The following is a 20,206-nucleotide window of genomic DNA, read 5'->3' as shown; positions in this document are numbered from 1 at the left end:
TTTATAGCACAGCAGTAGCTCATAGAATAATTAACTTCTGCATTGAGTTATAAGGAGGTTTTTTCCCTGAAATTATTATTTCCTTGACTCTGTTGGTGTAACATCATTAAGTGGAGGTTAGATGTGCATCACGGGTAAGCTTTTTTAATAAATATTTCTAGAAAAGTAAGATATATCAAACTCGTTTACTATAAAATCATTTATATTTCACTGTTGCATTTTATTGAAAAAAATTATCAAAACATTCAAGCATACATGATTTATACAGAGCTTAAAAAGCAGACGTAGTAAAATTTAACATAGTAAAATCTGGGCAGCCTGATCTAGTGGGAGGTGACCCTGCCCATTGCAGGGGGCTTGGAACTAGATGATCTTTAAGGTCCCTTCCAACCCAAACTATTCTATGATTCTATGAATTAACACCTGTGACTTAGAATGTAGTATATGGAAAGGTTTAACTAAAGCAGAGCCAGTAAACCAGTTATTTTGTACTAAGGAAAGTAGATTAAGACACCTTTCTCAGCTTGACTTCTCCATTATCCCCCCGAGTTAAGCATGTGTACCAATAATGTAAAAAGTAATAAAAGAAATATTCACTGCAATTACTAATGCTGCAGTAGAAACAATCCTATGGTGAAACACAGGTGACAAATGCACTATCGCTCCTACATACACAATGACAATGTATGGCTCATCTCTGCTGGGGCCAAGGGGCTGATCTAACACCAAGACCTGAGGTGTGAAGATGTGCATATGTTGTATTTTGCAGAGCTGCCTAAGATGTCCAGCGGATCTAAGTGACCCTAGAACCCTGAAACGATATGGTTTAGCTTTAGAGATGTGTTACAAGACAAGCTTAACCAAATCATGCTAAGCAAGCTGTACGTCATCTAATCTGCCAGCTTTTCTCCTGAGGATACAAAGCACCAGCGAGCTTAAATTGTGCCCAAAACGTAAATGATTTTCAAGCAAAAAGCCCTTTATCTATATTAATTCTATGAGCGTACTTAAGGAATTTAAGTTCCCTTTTAGTGTTGAGAGAAAATAAAAATGTCTAAAAAGCTCAATAAATTCATAAAACTTGGAAGTTGGATACTGCTGTGCATTGGTATGAACAGATGCCCTTACAAACATGCTCCTTGTAAACTGTGCTCTTGAAGGGAAAAAAACCTAATCTAATGCAACATTTGAAATGTTTTGGAAATAGTAAAGTGTGTCATAGTTACACGGAAATCAAGCAAAAAAAACTTCTAAGAATAAAAGTAATCTAGAGTACTGATTTCAATAAAATCTGAGCACCACTTAATAGTTTTGCACCAGCAACTTCTCAAATTCCCTGAGAGGAACAATCCTACGATACTTGCTTTAAAATTGCTTAAGGATTTTTAGAAACTATTATATATACAAACTGTAATAACTGATCCCAGTGTTTTTGCAAACAGTCTTGTAGGATATTAATCTCCTGAACTCAGATGGTAAGTTTTTCACTTCTGCAGTGAATATTAGTTAATGGTTGTCATTGCTAAGTAACAACCTACTTAGATTTTGGATGAAAATACAATTTTTTAGTTAACATTGAGGCAAAACAAGGAATCTGTTTTTTTCCTATAGCATTAACGTCTCTGCACATTTCCACTTTGCGATGAGATACTTTCCTGTTAACGATAGTAAGAAGTTCAGTGAACTCCAAGGTAGAGCCATGCTTCCCGAGTGCCTCACACAAATCTTGAATGTACCAGGAGCCATTTACAGTTTCACGATGAGAGAAGTAACCTATTGTAGAAAAGGAACATACCATATTATTTAAATATAAGTAGTGGTGCCACTTGAAATATATTCATGAGAGTTACTGCTTGCTAGCCACATGTATAAGAGACTACTAATGAGTGTACATCTTACTTTGCCAATTATGTAACTTCATTGGAGACTGTATTTGAGAAATGGCTTTGAGATCACTTAGAGCACTTATAGCACAAGAGAAGCTCGTGTATCAGGGACTGACAGCTTACAGGACTGTATCTGCACTTTACAAGAGAGCAGATGGGAAAGAAGACAAGATACTCAAGAGGACTGGAGAGGACAGCTATGTAGCGCAAGGAAATTTATAAGCTACCACAATCCTACAATCTAGGAAAAAAGGGGAATGCTTTCTGTCAGCAGACAGCTCAGCAGCAAGACTATGATGAGAATGTTTCTGCTTCACAAATTAACTGCAACCTTGAAGGTATATTTTCACTTTTTCCTTAGCATGTGATGCTCTTTCCCAGGCAAGATGTCACTTACCAGACATGCAAGACAGCTGATCTGGATTTGTAGTCATTGTTTTGACTTCAAAAGGAAGAAGTGTTAAGCTTGTTACAGTGAAATATCAGACATCATCACCTAACATATTAGAACTTACCTTGTGCCACAGAGTAGCACATGATAAAGTCTGCACCAGCAGGCAGGGTATAGACACCAGCTGCATCCACTTCAGTCTCATTGACAACAGATTCATCACTACCATCTGTTGCATCCCGGAAAACAACTGGATCATCATGCTTATCACCTCGACATGCCTGTTGGTGGGAAGTATTGTTATGCTTTCACCTCTGCCAAGCTCACCTATGTTAATATGATACTGTGACACTAACCAGAGGGGACTTCAGTTTGGTGTTCCACATTACCATGAATGTGGATTCATAAAGACCCATTACTTATCATCAATATCTTAATCGATAGATGAAGTCCAGTGAAAGCTCTGAGATGATCACAGAATTGTTGAGATTGGAAGGCACCTCTTGGGATCACTACTCCAACTCCACTGGCTCAAGCAGAATTAGCTAGAGCATGTTGTCTAGGACTATGTCCAGTCAGCTTTTGAGTATCTTCATAGATGGAGGGTCCACAACGTGTCTGGGTGACCTCTTTCAGTGTTTGACCACTCTCACAGTAAAAAAAATGTTTTCCTGTGTTGAGATGGAATTGGTGTGTTTTAATTTGTGCCAGTTGCCTGTTGTCCTGTCACTGGGCACCACTGAAAAGAGTGTGCCTCCATCTTCATTATTCCCTCCTACCAGGTGTTTATAACATTGATTAGATTCCCAGCTCTCTCAGCCTCTCCTCACATGAGAGATGCTTCAGTCCCCTAATTATCTTTGTGGCCATTTGCAGGACTCACTCCAGTAAAGCTGTACCTTTCTTGTACTAGGGAACCCAGAACTAGACACAGTACTTCAGATGCAGTCTCACCAGTGCTGCCTAGAGAGGAAGAATCGCCTCCCTCGAACCTGCTGGCAAAGCAGCTCTGAAATGCAGCCCTCATTATATGCTGTTATGCTTCTGTTCTTAGTTCACTTTCAAACATGTTAGTTGAGGAAGGTATTTTTTGTGAGAAGCCAGTAAGTAGCCCAGTATTGTCAGTGCTACAGAAAAGCTACACATGGAGGATAAGAAAGTAAGAACACACTTAAAAGATACAATGCAGGTAAGGAGCATTACTTAAGAAATATCACTAAAGACAGAAATATGACAAAGGTTTCATTTACAGTGACGAAGTTCCATCCTTGCTATTTCCTCTGATTTCCAAAGGTAAATACTACACCAATTGTGCTGTAAAAGAACTCAGTTGATTAACTGAACTAAGTTAATTTCCTTTTCAATAAGTATACGTGTTTCCAAGTACTTAAAATTGAAATATGTATATATTTTTCCATATTTGGCATCTGGTTTAAAAAAAATCAAAACTGAATGAGTCCTAATGAAAGATAAGTTAACAATGTGCTGATTCTTGCAGCAGCCTTGTGCCTATGGAAGCTTTCATTTGAAAAAAAGGTACTTCTTAGAATTAATAAGCTATTAGAATTACAATCTGTTGAAGGCCAGGTTCTCATTTGAGTTTGTTAATCGTAACCTGGATAAAGCCCCACGTAACCTGATTTGACCCCATAACTGACTTAGCTTTGAACAGGAGGCTGGACTAGAGACCTCCGGAGGTCTCTTCCAACTTGTATTACCCTGTGAACCAAGGAGTGACAGAGGAGGTTACATATGGGCTTTATTGGACCACTTAGCACAAGCAATATTTCTGAGACAATAAAACCTTAAATTGATTCTTTAAATTCTACAGAGATCCTAGGTATTGCCCATGGACAGAAAAGAAACAAAACAAAAAAAAAAAAGAAAAAAAAACCAGAAAAAAACATCACCACCACCAACCAAGCAAAAAAAACCCGCAAAGAAACAAAAACCAAATTCTGTATGGATCAAGTAAAGGGACTTGCCTGGAAGGAAACAGTGAGGGTAAGGAGATTTTATGAACTTCTTGATAACCAGCCTAGCCTAGTGCTGTGAGGTGTGAACAGTAGGAACTGAGCTGAGGCTGTACACAGCTTTCTCAAAAAAATCATACTGTCTTCCATCAAATATAGACTGAGAGTCAATCTGATGTGGACTTAATTTGGGTTGCTCTTCATAAATTTACTTCTTATTAAATACAGCTAGAATCATAATGTTTATATAAAGGTTTTTTAAAAATAAAAGAATCCTTGTCTTAAATGCCTTTAAGGAACATTTTTCCATACCTTTTTTTCCTAACAATGCAAAAACTTTCCCTTGTGGCAAGACTGTATCAGGAAAACTGACTTCCATATTACAAGACAACATGGGTCAGTGTTAACTCCACTGAATTCAGAAATGGACATCTTACCTGAATGATAAATATCTTCGGTTTTCCTACCAGGCTCTGACACTTGTCTCCTCTGAACATGTCTGTGAGTGTCTCAATTTTGATTTGGGCATCATATGCATAAACATGGTCATTCTCACCATGACTCAGGAACACACATACAAAGCAGTCAGCATTGCTGTGGTCATCCTTAGAGGCTGAAATAGGCAAGTGGTGTTCAGATAACTAAACAGTGATCTTCAGGTTTAAAAAACATTGTACATTTGGATCGTATAATTTAATCTGCAATCAGTCCTTTTTCAAATGAACCCTTTTTTCAGATAGGATAATGTGGCAGAGATTTGAAGGTTCAGTGATTCAACGTGGCTGAAGATAAAGGCCACTACAAATAAAAAGAATGTTATTCTCCCAGCTGCAAGTACTTTCTTTCAACTCTTAGTGACTTCAGTAGTTTACTCCACAGAAGCTTCACTTACAGCGCAATAAAATAATCTGAAGTCTAACCCTTAAGTCCTACTAATGTTAAACAACTCCCTTGCACATAAAAACTATTTTAACTTAGACGAACAGAGTGAATGGAAGAAAAGATATCTGGGAATTCTGCTACAAATAGACATAACCAATATATAGTCTCCTACCTTCATAAATTATCTGCAGCACATCCTCTGCTTTCAGATCATCAAAATGTCTGACTTCGAATCCAAGATCTGTCAAACTGTTGTTAAAACACATCAATATCAGTAAAAGTCTTGCTCAAATTATGTGTCAGTTGCTACCAACTCAGTTGCTTTCCCTGTGAGAGGATGAATATTCATGTTTATGCATTACTTATGAAAAAAACCCTACTGAACTTGATTTTTAACTTGAACTGGTGTCAAGTGCAGGTGTAATGCTTGAAGTTACTTCAAAGAATTTGTTCTAAGAGAGAGGTCTGGACTTGTGCCAGCAGTTTCTGTGACTACAAGGACTGTGCCTAGAAGCTTTCTTATTATGGCTTTCTTTGCCATAGACGGCACAGACGCTGATGTCTGAAAATTCTTCTGTTCTATACTTAAGTGTAAGATTTCGGAAAAGGATTATTTGACCATGATTTCTGAAGTTTAGCTTTTTAACCTGGAATAGAGAAACCAAGTTTCTTACCTGCGCATCAGATTGTTTCTGTCTGCTAAAGTCCCACGTCTGTCTGGCAGCCTCAAATGCCAAAAGAAGTGCTCGTGATTGAAAATTAATGCAACTCCTCTTCTTTGATGGTTCATTTTGTATTGCACTGCAGGATCAAGTGTTTGTCTGTCGCCAGAGATGGAAAAACCTTCTTGATAAAAGAGTTAAAGGCTAACTGAATTCTCTTCCCGTATTCCTGCTAGCTGAGATTATTTTAATCGACTAGAGACTTTGAGGATCCAATTTCAGGAGACAAGACTTCAAAATGTGCAATATTTTAGGAAAAGCCTGAATTACTAGGTCTTTTTGAAAAGCTACTAGGTCTTTTTGAAAAGCTCAGGCATGTTAAGCAATCCAGTAAAAACATGTTAGGGGTGTACTAGGTTCTATCAGGTAGGCTGAGCACTTTCTCTACAATGTATTTGCATTTTCTCTTGTCAGGAGGCTTTCTCATTAGTAACACAGTAAGGCATATAACAGTGTACTTTAGACTTGGCTCCAATTCTCTATGTTATATGTTTAGCTAAATGCTATTTTAACACCACTGGATAGTGCATATATACTTATTTGGAATTGCAGCTGTCAAAGATTTGCTGCAAATTCTTCTAACTAAACCAAGTGCTGCATCATTATCACCCAAACTGGTGATGAGGTTGTATAGATACTGTATCTTGCAAAAGGAGAACAAATCTGTATTATTTACCCTAGCAAAATGAAAGCTATGAGTATACAACTGTTCATCTAAGTTTTTCAGCAACCAGCAAACAAAATCTTAAAGCTGAAGGACAGCATTGTGCTGAAGGACAGAATGAATGACCAATCCAGCTTTTAAGCCGAAAACTTCGTCATGGCAACAAATGTATGGAGCACCTGTGTGTTTGGAGTAGCATTCAAGAATTTTGTTGTTTTATGAGCAAAGCACAACATAGACGTCTGTGATAGCACACTACGGACTGCACAATTGGATCCAAGAGTTTGTTTCCAAGCATTGGCATGGCTGTATTTCAAGAGACAAAGCAGGCAATCTTACTGCTTTTGCAGACCAAGGTATTGGTGCAGAAAATAGAAACTGAAGTACTTTTGGCAATAGCCCTGGCAACAGACAAAGCCAGGGCTATAGATGTACAGAATGACAGCCCACGTCAAATGCTGCCCTAAAATGGCTGTCGTCAGAGCTGTCATTTTTGGCAGGTAACTGTTTTTTTTCCTGCTATGGAATATTCAGTTTGGGTGCAATTAGAATATTTGCCTGCAGATGTTACTTAAAGATCGCAGTTTCATCAGCAAAATACTTATGTTTCACAACAAAATGACTGAAGTTATCCATAAACTACTTCTGCTTCTCTACTTTATTATGAGCAGTCCCTTAACAAAACATCTTTTTGTAATGTCTACATAAGAATTCAAATAGGAGTTCTGAATGACTGTTCTAAGTCTTGGGGTTTCTACAGTGCCGGCTTGATAACCAGTTAGAAAAGTTAAGTGGGGTGCTTTATCACACTCTCACCAATTTGAGTACTTAATATGATAAACTACAAAGATGATAAACTTTAATTCTGTAATTATTTACCAGTACCAGTATCAGAGTTTGTTTGGATTTTGGCAATTTATACACCTTAGGAATTGCCTAGACGTACGGCTAGGAAGGATTTTGGACAGTTAGGTCCCTGGATTCCATGAATGACCATTAAAAGATGGTTCCCTAATTAGTCTTGGCTCTGCTCAGCTGTATTCACTGAGTGGGTGATGCAAAGGGAGTTATCAGACAGGTAGTTTACCTTTTTCATGGCTAGATGATGTTGTAATGTTGAGTAGGAAGAATTAATGGAATTAGTGTCCTGTGGCACTTTTACCCTCCTTCTAGAAGAATATATTCTTGTGCAGTGCTCTGTCACTTAGTCTGCCCAATTGTTCCTTGATTGTGATGGTATTTTTGCCACAGCCAGCATACTGCTTATCATGAAAGGAGTCCACTCCTAAGAGTCCCTTCTACATGCCTTCATGATAAGAAGGGTGGTTCTACATCTGGTGTAGCTAAAACTAGAAACGTGTTCTTTAAGTGGGAGGAGTTAAGTTGAATAATCCAGTCATATTCTTAGCAAAAAAATCAGAAAACCCTGCACTGACCTCTGGGCCGTTCTGTCATTGCCATCAGAACTTTACCTTATATCAAGTGCATCCACTTCTGTGATGTTCTGATTTCCATCTGTTAGAGAGATCAAAAATAATTCATTAAAAAGAAACAATCTGAACTTGTGCATCCAGCCTTAAAGTTTACCTGATAAGGTGAATCAAAAGCTCATTCTCACATCAGGTAGTAGGCATGCAGTCAAACAGCTTCATTAGTATTTGTCTGCTCCCACAGCTTTTGGAGGCTCTTCTTAAATTTTTGAATCTAACAGTCTGAATTTTAGGTGGCCAAGACATGCATATTTTATATCTGTCTGTATATCTGTATCTATATAGACATATGATTTTATAAAACTAACTAGCTGGCTGTACTTATTTAAACAGAGTCTCTTAACTCTATAGTTACGATTTTACACAATCTAAAAATACATTGGTCTTTCTTTTATTTCAGTAATGCTGCTAATGCAAATCTGAGCATTCTCTTTAAGGCTGGATGCAGCATATCAGTCATAGCAGGTAGTGTAACAGTATGTACAGGTAATGACAACTGATAAGATGCAAGATTTATACCTTTTCTTTTAATTAGCTATGTAGACATAAATATCACCAGTAACAGAACGCATATAAAGGTAACACTGTGGGAACAAGAGAGAACATGCATGTCTTGGGAGCATGCAGAATGTCCAGGTGGTAAGGCAAAAATATTTGCTCCTTTTGCTTAAACATCTCAATGGGCTATACAATCACAGCTCTGACCAGTGGAGACTAGCTACCACATGACGAAAACTATGTACTATACTGTACCTGTGGTGGTTAATGTAGGTCTGCTATCCAACTGGACATGGCCTGCCATTAGAAGAAAAGATGGGTCACACATACATGTATTTTACAAACTTTTTTGTATATACGATACTACCTTTTCACTTCTGTTTTTCACATCTGATTAAAGCCTTTTGCAAAATGACCTAACACAGCTATGCATTGATAGAGGCGGCAAGTTCATAAAGACACTACAATAAAATTGCAGAAATCTCAGATTTGCTTTAGAAGCTTTTGTGTTCAACACCACAGAGCACAGGATGGGGTGGCTCACAGTAATATTATTATTTACATGTAAACTTCCCACTGTCAAATATTGATCATGGTTTCAGGTGTTGGGTCTTAAAATTATCACTATTCACTTGAAAGCAGAAAAAAAAAGCTATTTCAGTTTGCTTGAAACACAACATATATGTCAGACTAATGACAAAACTGCTGAAAAATGAGTGTGCATAGCACACAGCAGCAACACCTGTGCCTGTGGCGCTCTTGATAAAATGAAACCAAAGATCTTTAAGAGTGCATTCAATTTACACTGCATTTTCGCTTGTGTACCTAAGAGCTGGCTGATGCTTTTGCCTCAACTTAAGGGAGTAATCCACCTCCCAAAAAACAATAGACCATAAAAATGTTAAATTCATCAAACTTCTGTGAGGAAAATGGTGTCACATAGACACAGGAAGACCAGAATTCCTAGGCCAAAGGAAACTAGGGAAAGATGTTTTTCCTGTTCTTTTAATCCTGTTTAGTCAGCAGTTTTTAGCTTTTCATTGGCACTGCCAAGTTGCAGCTTCATTCAAGTAAATACTACTTAAATTATGATGATTTATAAGAAGCTTTCAGGTTGTCCTACACAGGCTTGCTCTAAAAACCAATTGCTCTCAATGGGACTACCTACTTGTCTTAAATCTCATGAAGATCATATAATCATACAATCATTAAGGTTGGAAAAAGCTTCTAAGATCATGAAGTCCAGTGGTCAGCCCAACATCACTATGCCTACTAAAGCATGTCACAAAGTGCCACATCTACATGATTTTTTAACACCTCCAGGGATGGTGACTCCACCACTTCCCTGGGCAGCCCGTTCCAATGCTTGACCACTCTTTCAGTAAAGAACTTCTTTCTAATATCCAATTTAAACCTCCCCTAGCTCAGCTTGAGACCATTTTCTCTTGTACTACCACTTCTTACTTGGGAGAAGAGACCAACACCTGCCTTATTACAGACTCCTTTCAGGTAGCTGTGGAGCGCGATAAGGTCTCCCCTCAGCCTCCACACTAAGCAGCCACAATTCTCTCAGCTACTCCTTGTAACACTTGTGCTCCAGACCCTTTACAGCTTCATTGCCCTTCTCTGGACATGCTCCATCAACCTAATGTCTTTCCTGTACTGAGGGGCCCAAAAGTGAACACATTGTTCAAGGTGTGGCTTCACCAGTGCCTAGTATAGCAGCACAATCACTTCTGTTTCGAAGGAATCAAAGATCAGGTATGCACTGGATTACACTGGGACCTGATTGCATGTTTCCCTGCATACTTTTTAACCTCAGTAGGTCTGTCATTCGGACCAAAGCACTTGGTGTTTATGAAATACCAGTAGCTGAATGACACACACATGCACCCTTGCCAGCATACATGAGCTGAACAGCATCTTCAGGAACCAAACACAGACAGACAAACATGCACACACACATTCTTCCCCACATAAGTGAGCGTAAGAGAGATAGACACAAAGACAAACATACACCCGTTCGCTGCATACATAAGCCAAACAGCATCTTCGGGAACCAAACACAGACAGATAGACAGCTACGCATCCCTGTCCCGCATACATGAGCCTAGCAGCATCTTTGGGAACCAAACAAACTGGTCTGTACGGGGACCACTGCTGTTTAATATCTTCATCATAGAATCACAGAATCACAGAATCATAGAATAACCAGGTTGGAAGAGACCCACCAGATCATCGAGTCCAACCATTCCTATCAAACACTAAACCATGCCCCTTAGCACCTCGTCCACCCGTGCCTTAAACACCTCCAGGGAAGGTGACTCAACCACCTCCCTGGGCAGCCTGTTCCAGTGCCCAATGACAGTTTCTGTGAAAATTTTTTTCCTAATGTCCAGCCTGAACCTCCCCTTGCAGAGCTTGAGGCCATTTCCTCTTGTCCTGTCCCCTGTCACTTAGGAGAAGAGGCCAGCAATCTCCTCTCCACAACCTCCTTTCAAGTAGTTGTAAAGAATCAATGATACAGACAGTGAGATTCAGTGCACCCTCAGCAAGTTTGCAGATAACACCAAGCCGAGTGGTGCAGTTGCCACACCAGAAGGACAGGATGTCATCTAGAGGGATCTGGACAGGCTGGAGATGTGGGGCTGTGAGAACCTCATGAGGTTCAACAAGGCCAAGTGCAAGGTCCTACACCTGGGTCAGGGCAATCCCCGATTTCAATATAAGATGATGTGATTGAGAGCAGCTCTGCAGGGAAGGACTTGGTGGTGCTGAGTGATGAGAAGCTCGATATGAGCTGGCACGTGTGCTCGCAGCCCGGAAGGCCAACCGTATCCTGGGCAGCATCAAAAGAAGTGCGGCCAGCAGGTCGAGGGAAGTGATTCTGCCCCTCTAATCCTCTCTTGTGAGACCTCATCTGGAGTATTGCATCCAGTTCTGGAATCCTCAGTATGAAGGATATGAAGCTGTTGGTACGTGTCCAGAGTAGGGCTACAAAGAATATCAGAGGGCATGATCATCTCCCATATGAGGACAGGCTGAGAGAGTTGGGCTTGTTCAGTCTGGAGAAGAGAAGGCTCTGAGGAGACCTTATAGCGACCTTCCAGTACCTGAAGGGGCTACGAGAAAGCTGTGGAGAGACTGTTTACAAAGGCTTGTAGGGATAGGACTAGAGGCAGTGGATAAAAACTGGAGAGGGGCAGATTTAGACACGACATAAGGAGGAAATTATTCACTATGAGAGTGGTGAGATGTGGGAACAGGTTGCCCAGGAAAGCTGTGGCTGCCCAATCCCAGGAGGTGTTCAAGGCCAGGTTGGATGGGACCTTGGGCAGCTTGATCTAGTGGGAGGTGTCCCTGCCCATAGCATGGGGGCTGGAACGGGACAGGCTTTAAGGTCCCTTCCAACCCAAACTATTCTATGATTCTGTGATTCTATGAAACACAGACAAACATGCACACACACACTCACCCCCTTCCCCACATAAGTGAGCCTAACACAGACAGACACAGATACAGATACACAGGCAGACACAGAAACAGACACACAAGACAGATACAGAGACACAGAAAAAGAGACACGCACACAGATATGCAGAGATAGACACAGACACACAGACATGGACACAGATACAGACACATGGACACAGATACAGACACATGTCCCATACGTGAGCCTCACAGCACCTTCAGTGCAGTGCTACAGACTAGGAGAAGTCTGGCTAGAAAGCTGCCTGGAGGAGAGAGACCTGGGGGTGTTGGTTGACAGTGACTGAACATGAGCCAGCAGTGTGCCCAGGTGGCCAAGAAGGACAAGGGCATCTTGGCTTGTATCAGAAACGGCGTGACCAGCAGGTCCAGGGAGGTTATCCTCCCTCTGTACTCGGCACTGGTGAGACCGCTCCTTAAATCCTGTGTTCAGTTCTGGGCCCCTCACCACAAGAAGGATGTTGAGGCTCTGGAGCGAGTCCAGAGAGGAGTGACAAATCTAGTGAAGGGGCTGGAGAACGAGTCTTACGAGGAACCTGAGAGAAGCTGGGGTCATTGGGCACTGGAACAGGCTGCCCAGGGAGGTGGCTGAGTCCCCATCCCTGGAGTTTAAAGGACAGGTGGATGAGGTGCTGAGGGGCATGGTTTAGTGATTGACAGGAATAGTTGGACTCGATGATCCAGTGGGTCCTTCCCAACCTAGTGATTCTGTGATTCAGGCGCCAAACCCGCACAGTTTTGCTGCTCCTCTCTTCCCCTGTCCTGTTACCCACCACTGCCCCTCCTGGGCACCCCAACCGCGCTATCCTCGGCGTTTCCCGCTCCATTTCAACGACTCCAGCTCTTTTCATCCTGTGTTGCCGACACCCCCCCGTTTCCCAGTCCCCCTTCCCCTCCTGCAGCCGCCCGGACGCGCCACACACGCTCCTTCCCCCATTTCGCGCTTCTCGAATCCGCTTCCGCCTCCCTCCTCCTCCTTCCCCCTCTCCTTTTCCTTCTCGGAAGGGGCGATCCTCACCGCGGTAGCCGAAAAAAAAACCCATCCCACCCCGCACCAGCCACCACCCACCCTCTCCCCCCGCTCCCCCGGCTACCTGCCCGCCTCTCCGAGCCCGACATGACGAAGGGCAGAGGCTGCCCAGCTCCAAGCCTCGTCCTCCCCGGCCTTGTCCCGCCTCCTCGGCTCCATCCAAGCATCCCCGCCTCTCCCCACGCCTCTCCCGGGGAGAAGCGCTGCTATGGGCAAGGAAGGGTGTCGTTTCCAGATGAGGAAGGGCACCAAGATATTGAAGAGTGTGCCAGGCTACCTTAACAAGTGCTGCTATCATAGAACCACAGAATGGTTTGGGTTGGAAGGGACTATGAAGGACATCTACCCACCCTGCAGTGAGCAGGGAGATCTTCAATTAGGTCAGGTTGCTCAGAGCCTTGTCCAGCCTGACCTTGAATATTTTCAGGGATGGGGAATCTACCACCTTTCCAATCACAGAATCATGCAGAATCACAAGATTGGAAAGGACCCACAGGGTCATCGAGTCCAACCATTCCTATCAGTCATTAAACCATACCCCTCGGCACCTCGTCCACCCGTCCTTTAAACACCTCCAGGGAAGGTCACTCAAACCACCTCCCTGGGCAGCCTCTGCCAGTGCCCAATGACCCTTTCTGTGAATTTTTTTTCTTGATGCAAAGCCTGAACCTCCCTTGGTGGAGTTTGAGGCCATTTCCCCTTGTCCTGTCCCCTGTCACTTGGGAGAAGAGGCCAGCACCCTCCTCTCCACAACCTCCTTTCAGGTAGTTGTAGAGAGCTATGGTCCAACAGTTAGCTTAGATCCTAGTGAGACAATCAAACATCTTTCTCTCTTTGTTTTGCTGGAGGCTAAGAGCATACTTACACAGCCGCTGTGTTCAAATGAGTCACCAGTAACTTGTTCACATCTCTGAAGCCTAAGGTAGTGTTTGACTAGTGTGTATTTCCAGCTTATTTTAATCTATGAAAGTTTTTGTTATACAAGCATGTACATGTTTTGAAATACTTTCATGCTGTTGCAGTAGCTCCACCATAAGTGGGTATTTATGTGTCAGAACTGCAGTTCAAACAAAGGTGTTTGATTGTGGACACACTGTTGTTCTTCCAGTCACCCTGAAGAGCAAAATAGCCTGAGGGAGTATTAGAAGTTTAACCTGTAAGAACCAATTTCACTGGAATACCTAAAGAGTCTTAAAGCATGCAGTAATGAGTCAAATGCCAAAAGCTGCTATATTGAGTAGTATATATTTTTACATGTATAAAAAATATCTAAGTTGTTAAATGGTACAATTATTCTTGGAGGTGATAGCTAGCCTTCATTTTGGGGCTGTGGCTTTCAACATGTAATTTATATAGTTTGCAGGTATCTGGAATCAAGGATTTCTGCCACAGGAAAAGCTTACGCAAAGTAAAGACTCCTTAGAAGAAATCAAATGCTTCCTCTTGTTTGCAAGCAGAACTATCAGCGTGTCACTTGTGCTACCTAGTGGCATTAAAGCTTTTTGTACTGTTATAAATGGTTTGAAGGAAACTCTGGAGGGCTTTCATCGTATAATTACAGGTAAACACAGCTCTTTCTAACAGTGAAAATTTTCTGTGCTCATATAAGAATCTAGTTGAACTTTGTATACAACTCAACAGTCATCTAGTTGAATGGGGCACGTGTTTTATTTTAAACAAGCAACGCCACTACCATTTCCTGCTTTGGTGCTAAAAGACTTCCAGGGTTCTAATCATGGAATTCAGAGTAATTAGGAGTTGTTTCAATTCTATGACAGAAAATAAATTTTACCAAATTTAGAGGAGCCATCAATTCTTCAAACACAGTTCTGTAAAACTCTGCAGTAATACTTGTCCTGCAGTGCTACTGCAATTCCACAAATATGAAAATTAAGTACAAAGCGTGGCCAAAGAACTTTAGAAGGAACTTTATTCTCTGAGGCACTTGAATACAGTGTAATGTACAGTAAGCTCTAGTGAAAAACAAAACAAAAATACCACAAATAAGTGGTAAAGAAAAAAACACATAAAAGTACTTCCAAAGGAGAAATCACATTATAGTTAGTCCACAAGTCTGGTAAATTTTAGGTTTCCACTCCCTGTTCACAGAACCAACATTTAAATTTTAGTCTTCTCCTCCTGTGGATTCCAAGGCAGAACCAGGGCACCAGGAATGCAAATCAAGATCTTTGACAGAGGAACCGATGCAAAAGTTAATTAAAATCTGATAATCGGAAATAAGCAATGAAAGATCAGTATGGAGAACAAACCTCAAATAATTCAGACATCAGGTGATATCAACTAGAGAAGTTGGAGAATGAAGAGATAACAGAAGTACACGCTCAAATATCTGTCAGCCTCATAGAGGGTATTTTAAATAAAAAGGTTCATTAGGCATACTAACCCCATCTGTGGAACTTCCTTTTATTTTCATCAGAATGGACTAAATGAAAGCCAAGACGAATACAGTAACCAAGTTGTGCCACAAGACAAATATAAATCAACTTATTTGAACAATACATCCTTTCTATGCATATAATACACAACACAAAATGTTTTATTTGAAAAATAAACATTAGATCGATTTTTAAAATAATATAGCAAGTACATTCCACCATTTTGTCAAATCCAAAGTACATCCTTAGGTTGCAAACTGTTCATTTTAGTGGTCAAACCTTGAATCGATCAACATATTTGATCTGAAAAGTGTTGCAGGTACGGCTGATACAGAATTGGGTATAAATATGTAGTGCAGCTCTATACCCTTGCTAAGGGTTTGTTTTTTTGGTTTTTTTAATAAAAAAAAAAAGCCATACCCACAGGACAGCATACATCAGAGAGAATGAAGGTAATTGCACCAAAAACTTTCAAGGACAGGTTATTTGAGATGCCATTTTAACACATGCAGAATACTCTTTCCTGTTGGATCTATCCAGTCCATCAACTGCTAGTAAACCTGAAATTTGACCTATATTGAAAATCATCTGAGAATTCAATACAACTCTTCTGTGCCTCCAATTTCTCCATTATGGAGTTTCCTTCAAAACTTTAAAGTGGCATTAGTGTTTTACAATAGTATACCCTGAGAGGACATACACCAAAGGAAACTGATCTCAGTTTCCAAGCCTTTGGTGTAAAGGGGAAGAGAAGGAAGACTTGTTTCTTTTTTACATTAGGAAGAATACCATAGTTACTTTCAAACCAGTATATTCATGTCAATGTTTAACATATCATAGTCTGAAAAGTGTAAAGCTTTGAATCCAAACACTTGCTTCGTTCCAGCTGAGTCTTTGACTTTATTCTACACCATGAGATCTCAGTATCTTCTTTCAGAGATCTGTCTTATCTTCATATTGACACATACATGCAGCTCTCTGGCTATCCAGGTATGGTTTACATCCTAAATGTATAACTGCATCAAACAACAGCTGCACTGTTGATTCACAAGCTGCAAGCAAAGGGGAGTTCAGTTAAAAGTACACTTTGAATGGCATATGAAACTAACAAAAATTACTCTGGCAGACTGAAAATACTTTTAACAAAGAAGTAATCTTCTCTGGGCATAGCAAATAAACTATCAAATTTAAGGCAGAGCCAGTGCAGAATCATTTAAGTTGTGAATAAAAACTTTTCATGTGCCTACCAAAAGGAACAAGAAAATTCATTCCATGAAGAATGTTTTCAGTGTCAGAAACATCAGTTAGTCTTGGAAAGATGAAAGAGGCCTTACTTTTTGCATCCCGATTTATGCAGTGGCTGGCAACTTTAACGGCAACTCAACAGAATTGAGCAAACATTCACCAGTGCCAACACTAAACACTAATGTAAGGACTTCACTGCAGTTAAATGAATTTGAGAGGCTCAAACATAGGCTTATTCTAAAAACTGTCTGCTCTCAGTGGGACTATGTACTGTAAAAGTGACATGTTCTAAGTTAAAACGTGTGGTTATACCTTGTACTGATTAGATGCAGACCAGCAACCAGAAGGAGCGTATGTCCTGTTACTGAAAAACCTAAAATCCATTCACTAAGAGATAGCATTAACTACTTCCTCTATAACAATGTATTGTTCTAATATCCTACTTCATAAAAGGAAACAATACAGTATTTTCCTACAGTTTACAACCAGTCACACATAGTAGACATTTAGAACTCACTCAGCAGAACAGTAAATATTCAGCTATGCTACATTAAATGCAAGAATTATACATGCATTTTGATCAAGCTGTATCCCATACTCAGACTTTCAAATGAGAAGCCTTAATTCTTACCCTCAATGTTAGTTTTAACACTGATCATTTTCTATGCCATGTCATTGCTCTCCTGTACAAGTGTCTTGCCTGCACCACAGAGGGACAGAACAAGGCATCTTTAAGGAAAGCATAAGCTTATGAAAATGTAGTCTTACTGCACCACCCAAAGACTGTTTGCCAAATAAGCTCGGTTTAAGTTGAAAAAAAGAAAGGCCTTTTCACACTTACCTTGAACACTCTCTGAGATTCCAAGTGTTTTCTGTACATCTCTGCAAATCTTGGAGAGGCAGGACTGAAACTCCTCATCACAATCATTTTTTTCATTGCCACAAGTATCATAGCATCTGTCGTGGCGATTGCAGCACTTTGTCATCAAAGGGATACCGACGTCAAACTGTGAAGCAAATCACCACCAAACATTCCATTGGTATTCCAGTTAAGAAAGATATAGTTGATGAATACAGTATGACAGTTAGAAATTAAAAACTAAAGAAATCAATCCAGCTGTCATTCACATCCCTCTGTCTTTTCCAATTGACCTGAAGTAAAAGCTGTGGTGGTTTGATTCCAGGCCAGCAGCCAAGCACGCACAGAACTGCTTGTTCACCCTGCACTCCCCTCCACAGAATGCAAGAGAGAATATAAAAAGCAACAGGAAGAAAACTTGTGGGTTGAAGCAGTTTAATAGATTGAAGAAAAAGGGAAAATGCCCCAAAATAAGCAGAGCAAAAGCAATCATTCACCACATCCCCCGCAAGCAAACGCCCAACCAGTCTCTGAGCAACAGTGACCTCAGAAGCCAAGCACACCACTGTCACGCACCCTTCCCTTTCTTCCACTACTCCAGTTTTTATTCCCAAGCATGACTCTATAAGCATGAATATCCCTCTGGCCAACTCAGGGCAGCTGCTGCAGCTCAGTCTCCTCCCAGTGTCTTGTCCAACCCCAGCCTACAGTCCGGGGTGGCAGATGGACAGAATGGGGAAAAAAGAGAAAGTCCTAGAGCTGTGCCATCACTGCTCAGCAACAGAAAACACTTGTATCCCAAAGCCCCAGAAAAGGGGCCATGTAGCCTGCTATTAAGAAAGTTAAATCCATACCAGTCACAGCCAGCATATATGCTAACCCATATTCTCTCGCTAGTGTTAAGGAAAAAGGGTTAGCATTAGTAAGGACAGCAAGAGTCAGAGCCAAACCTTCTGATCACAAAGAGCTACACTTGGGCTCATTCAACGCTGTCAAGATTGTGAGAACAAAACACGGTTAAAAAATTAAGAAATTCATCATCATCATAATTATTCTGTTTTATCCTCATAATATTTTATGTCAAGTATGAAAGTGTTTATGCTACGTTGGATTATGACACTAACATTTCCATGTTTTCACCACAGCATGTGGTGGAGCTGGTAAAAGCAGGGACGTTGTATGTGGATGCTGTGTCATCCTTAGGATGGGTAAGGGAACAAAATGCCCACGTCGAGGGAAGTTATCTATAAAAGACGCACCAGGATGCCCCAATAAGAAAATACTGACCTGAACTCCAAACAGAGGGGATCCACAACCATTTGGTGGTGAAGGTTTATATCCATAGCGAGGAAAGGGCTTGGATCCTGAAAAAGGTAATCAAATGCCTCCAACAGATTGTTTTGCACAGAATTTTCATGATGTCAAAATGACCACAGGCATTGGTTGTGCTTCACTCACTGTCACTTATATTTTTAACTTAAATGTATATTCAGGTACATGAATATCAACAATTCTTACTCAATTACAATTAGGGCTACTAAGCACTGTTTTAAAGAAGGAGGGAGAAGACATCTGAGTGTTAACATTGGCTTTCTAAGTTAAGAAGAACTCAAGTTACTGAGAGGGACGCGTCTGCTGGGTGTGCAGGTAGGACTAGAGCAAAGCACCGAGGGCAAGGCCATGGAGACTCCTGTGCTTCATGTGCCAGCGACAGCAGTACCTCATTTCTTCAGCTTAACCTTTGAAATTAACTGGAATGGAACAGCTTTTTGTATTTCTACGACAGTCACGTTACTAAAATTTAAATCAGCGGAGTCTGCCGAAGTCCTGCCAGTGCAGCCGGGCAGGGAGCTCTGCATCCCAAGGAAGGAAGGTTGAGGGACTAAAGCGCAGGATGACCCTTCACCTCGTTTCGGTGTCGGGAACAACCCGAGGCCGCAATTTAAGGGAACGGGGAGGCGAAAACGCCTTTGGGAAGCGCGTTTTGCGCTGCAGCTCGGTCGCAGCCGCCCGAGCGCATCAGCCGGGGCACCGGGAGGAGCGACGCGACCCCCCCCCCCGGGTTGGCTGCGCCGGGCGAGCCCCCTTATCCCGGGGCCCGGCACCCCGCGGGGAACGCCGCGAGGCTCCCCGGGCGGCTGCGCTCGCCGTCCCGGGCAAGGGTCGCCCCCGCCGCGCCGGCCGGCCTCACCGTCGCTGCACTTGTACCGGCAGAGCCCGTCCTCGCCGCCCAGGAAGTCGAGGGCGGCGTTGAGGTACACGTCGATCTTGTGCACCCCGTTGCGGATGGTCTTGAGCGTCATCCGCCAGTCGGGGGTGCGCGGAGCCTCCGGGCATCGCGCCGGGCGCGGCCCCAGCCGGGCGCAGCCCAGCAGCAGCAGCAGCACCAGCGCCGCGGGGACCATCCCGAGCGCCGCCGCCGCCGCCGCGGGCGCGCGCGGGAGACTCGCCCCAAGCCCCGCCCCTCACCGCGAGACCACGCCCCCCAGTAACGCCCCCTCCGCGCCTGGCCACGCCCCTCGCAGGACACCCCGCCTCCTCACGGGCATCTGACCGCGCCCCCTCTCCGTATGGCCACGCCCCTTCATCGCATGGCCACGCCCCCTCGGCATGACCGCGCCCCTTCCACCATTGGGCACACTGTCTCTGACTGGCCACGCCCCCTCCGTTCTGGCCAC

At 42.3% G+C, this 20,206-nt stretch overlaps 2 protein-coding genes across 2 annotated transcripts; both read right to left on the bottom strand.

Annotated features, from left to right (window-relative positions):
• Window positions 1-212: 212 nt before the first annotated feature.
• CASP6 (caspase 6) lies at window positions 213-13,193 on the bottom strand. The gene is made up of 8 exons (XM_069855517.1): window positions 13,093-13,193; window positions 8,762-8,803; window positions 7,991-8,033; window positions 5,807-5,953; window positions 5,305-5,381; window positions 4,688-4,863; window positions 2,402-2,558; window positions 213-1,773 (listed from the first exon to the last, which is right to left on the bottom strand). The coding sequence occupies exons 1-8, from the start codon at window positions 13,115-13,117 to the stop codon at window positions 1,535-1,537; spliced, it is 906 nt and encodes a 301-aa protein (XP_069711618.1). The 5' UTR covers window positions 13,118-13,193; the 3' UTR covers window positions 213-1,534.
• A 1,747-nt stretch (window positions 13,194-14,940) lies between these two features.
• Window positions 14,941-19,952, bottom strand: PLA2G12A (phospholipase A2 group XIIA). Its single transcript, XM_069855511.1, has 4 exons — window positions 19,720-19,952; window positions 18,816-18,892; window positions 17,511-17,676; window positions 14,941-16,476 (listed from the first exon to the last, which is right to left on the bottom strand). Exons 1-4 carry the CDS (start codon window positions 19,931-19,933, stop codon window positions 16,358-16,360), a joined length of 576 nt encoding a protein of 191 aa, XP_069711612.1. The 5' UTR covers window positions 19,934-19,952; the 3' UTR covers window positions 14,941-16,357.
• Window positions 19,953-20,206: the final 254 nt, after the last annotated feature.

This window comes from Phaenicophaeus curvirostris, chromosome 4, assembly GCF_032191515.1.
Source record: "Phaenicophaeus curvirostris isolate KB17595 chromosome 4, BPBGC_Pcur_1.0, whole genome shotgun sequence".
NCBI classification, from domain to species: Eukaryota; Metazoa; Chordata; class Aves; order Cuculiformes; family Cuculidae; genus Phaenicophaeus; species Phaenicophaeus curvirostris.
Note: the sequence above shows the minus strand (reverse complement) of the source record. Positions and strands in the feature narration are given on the sequence as shown.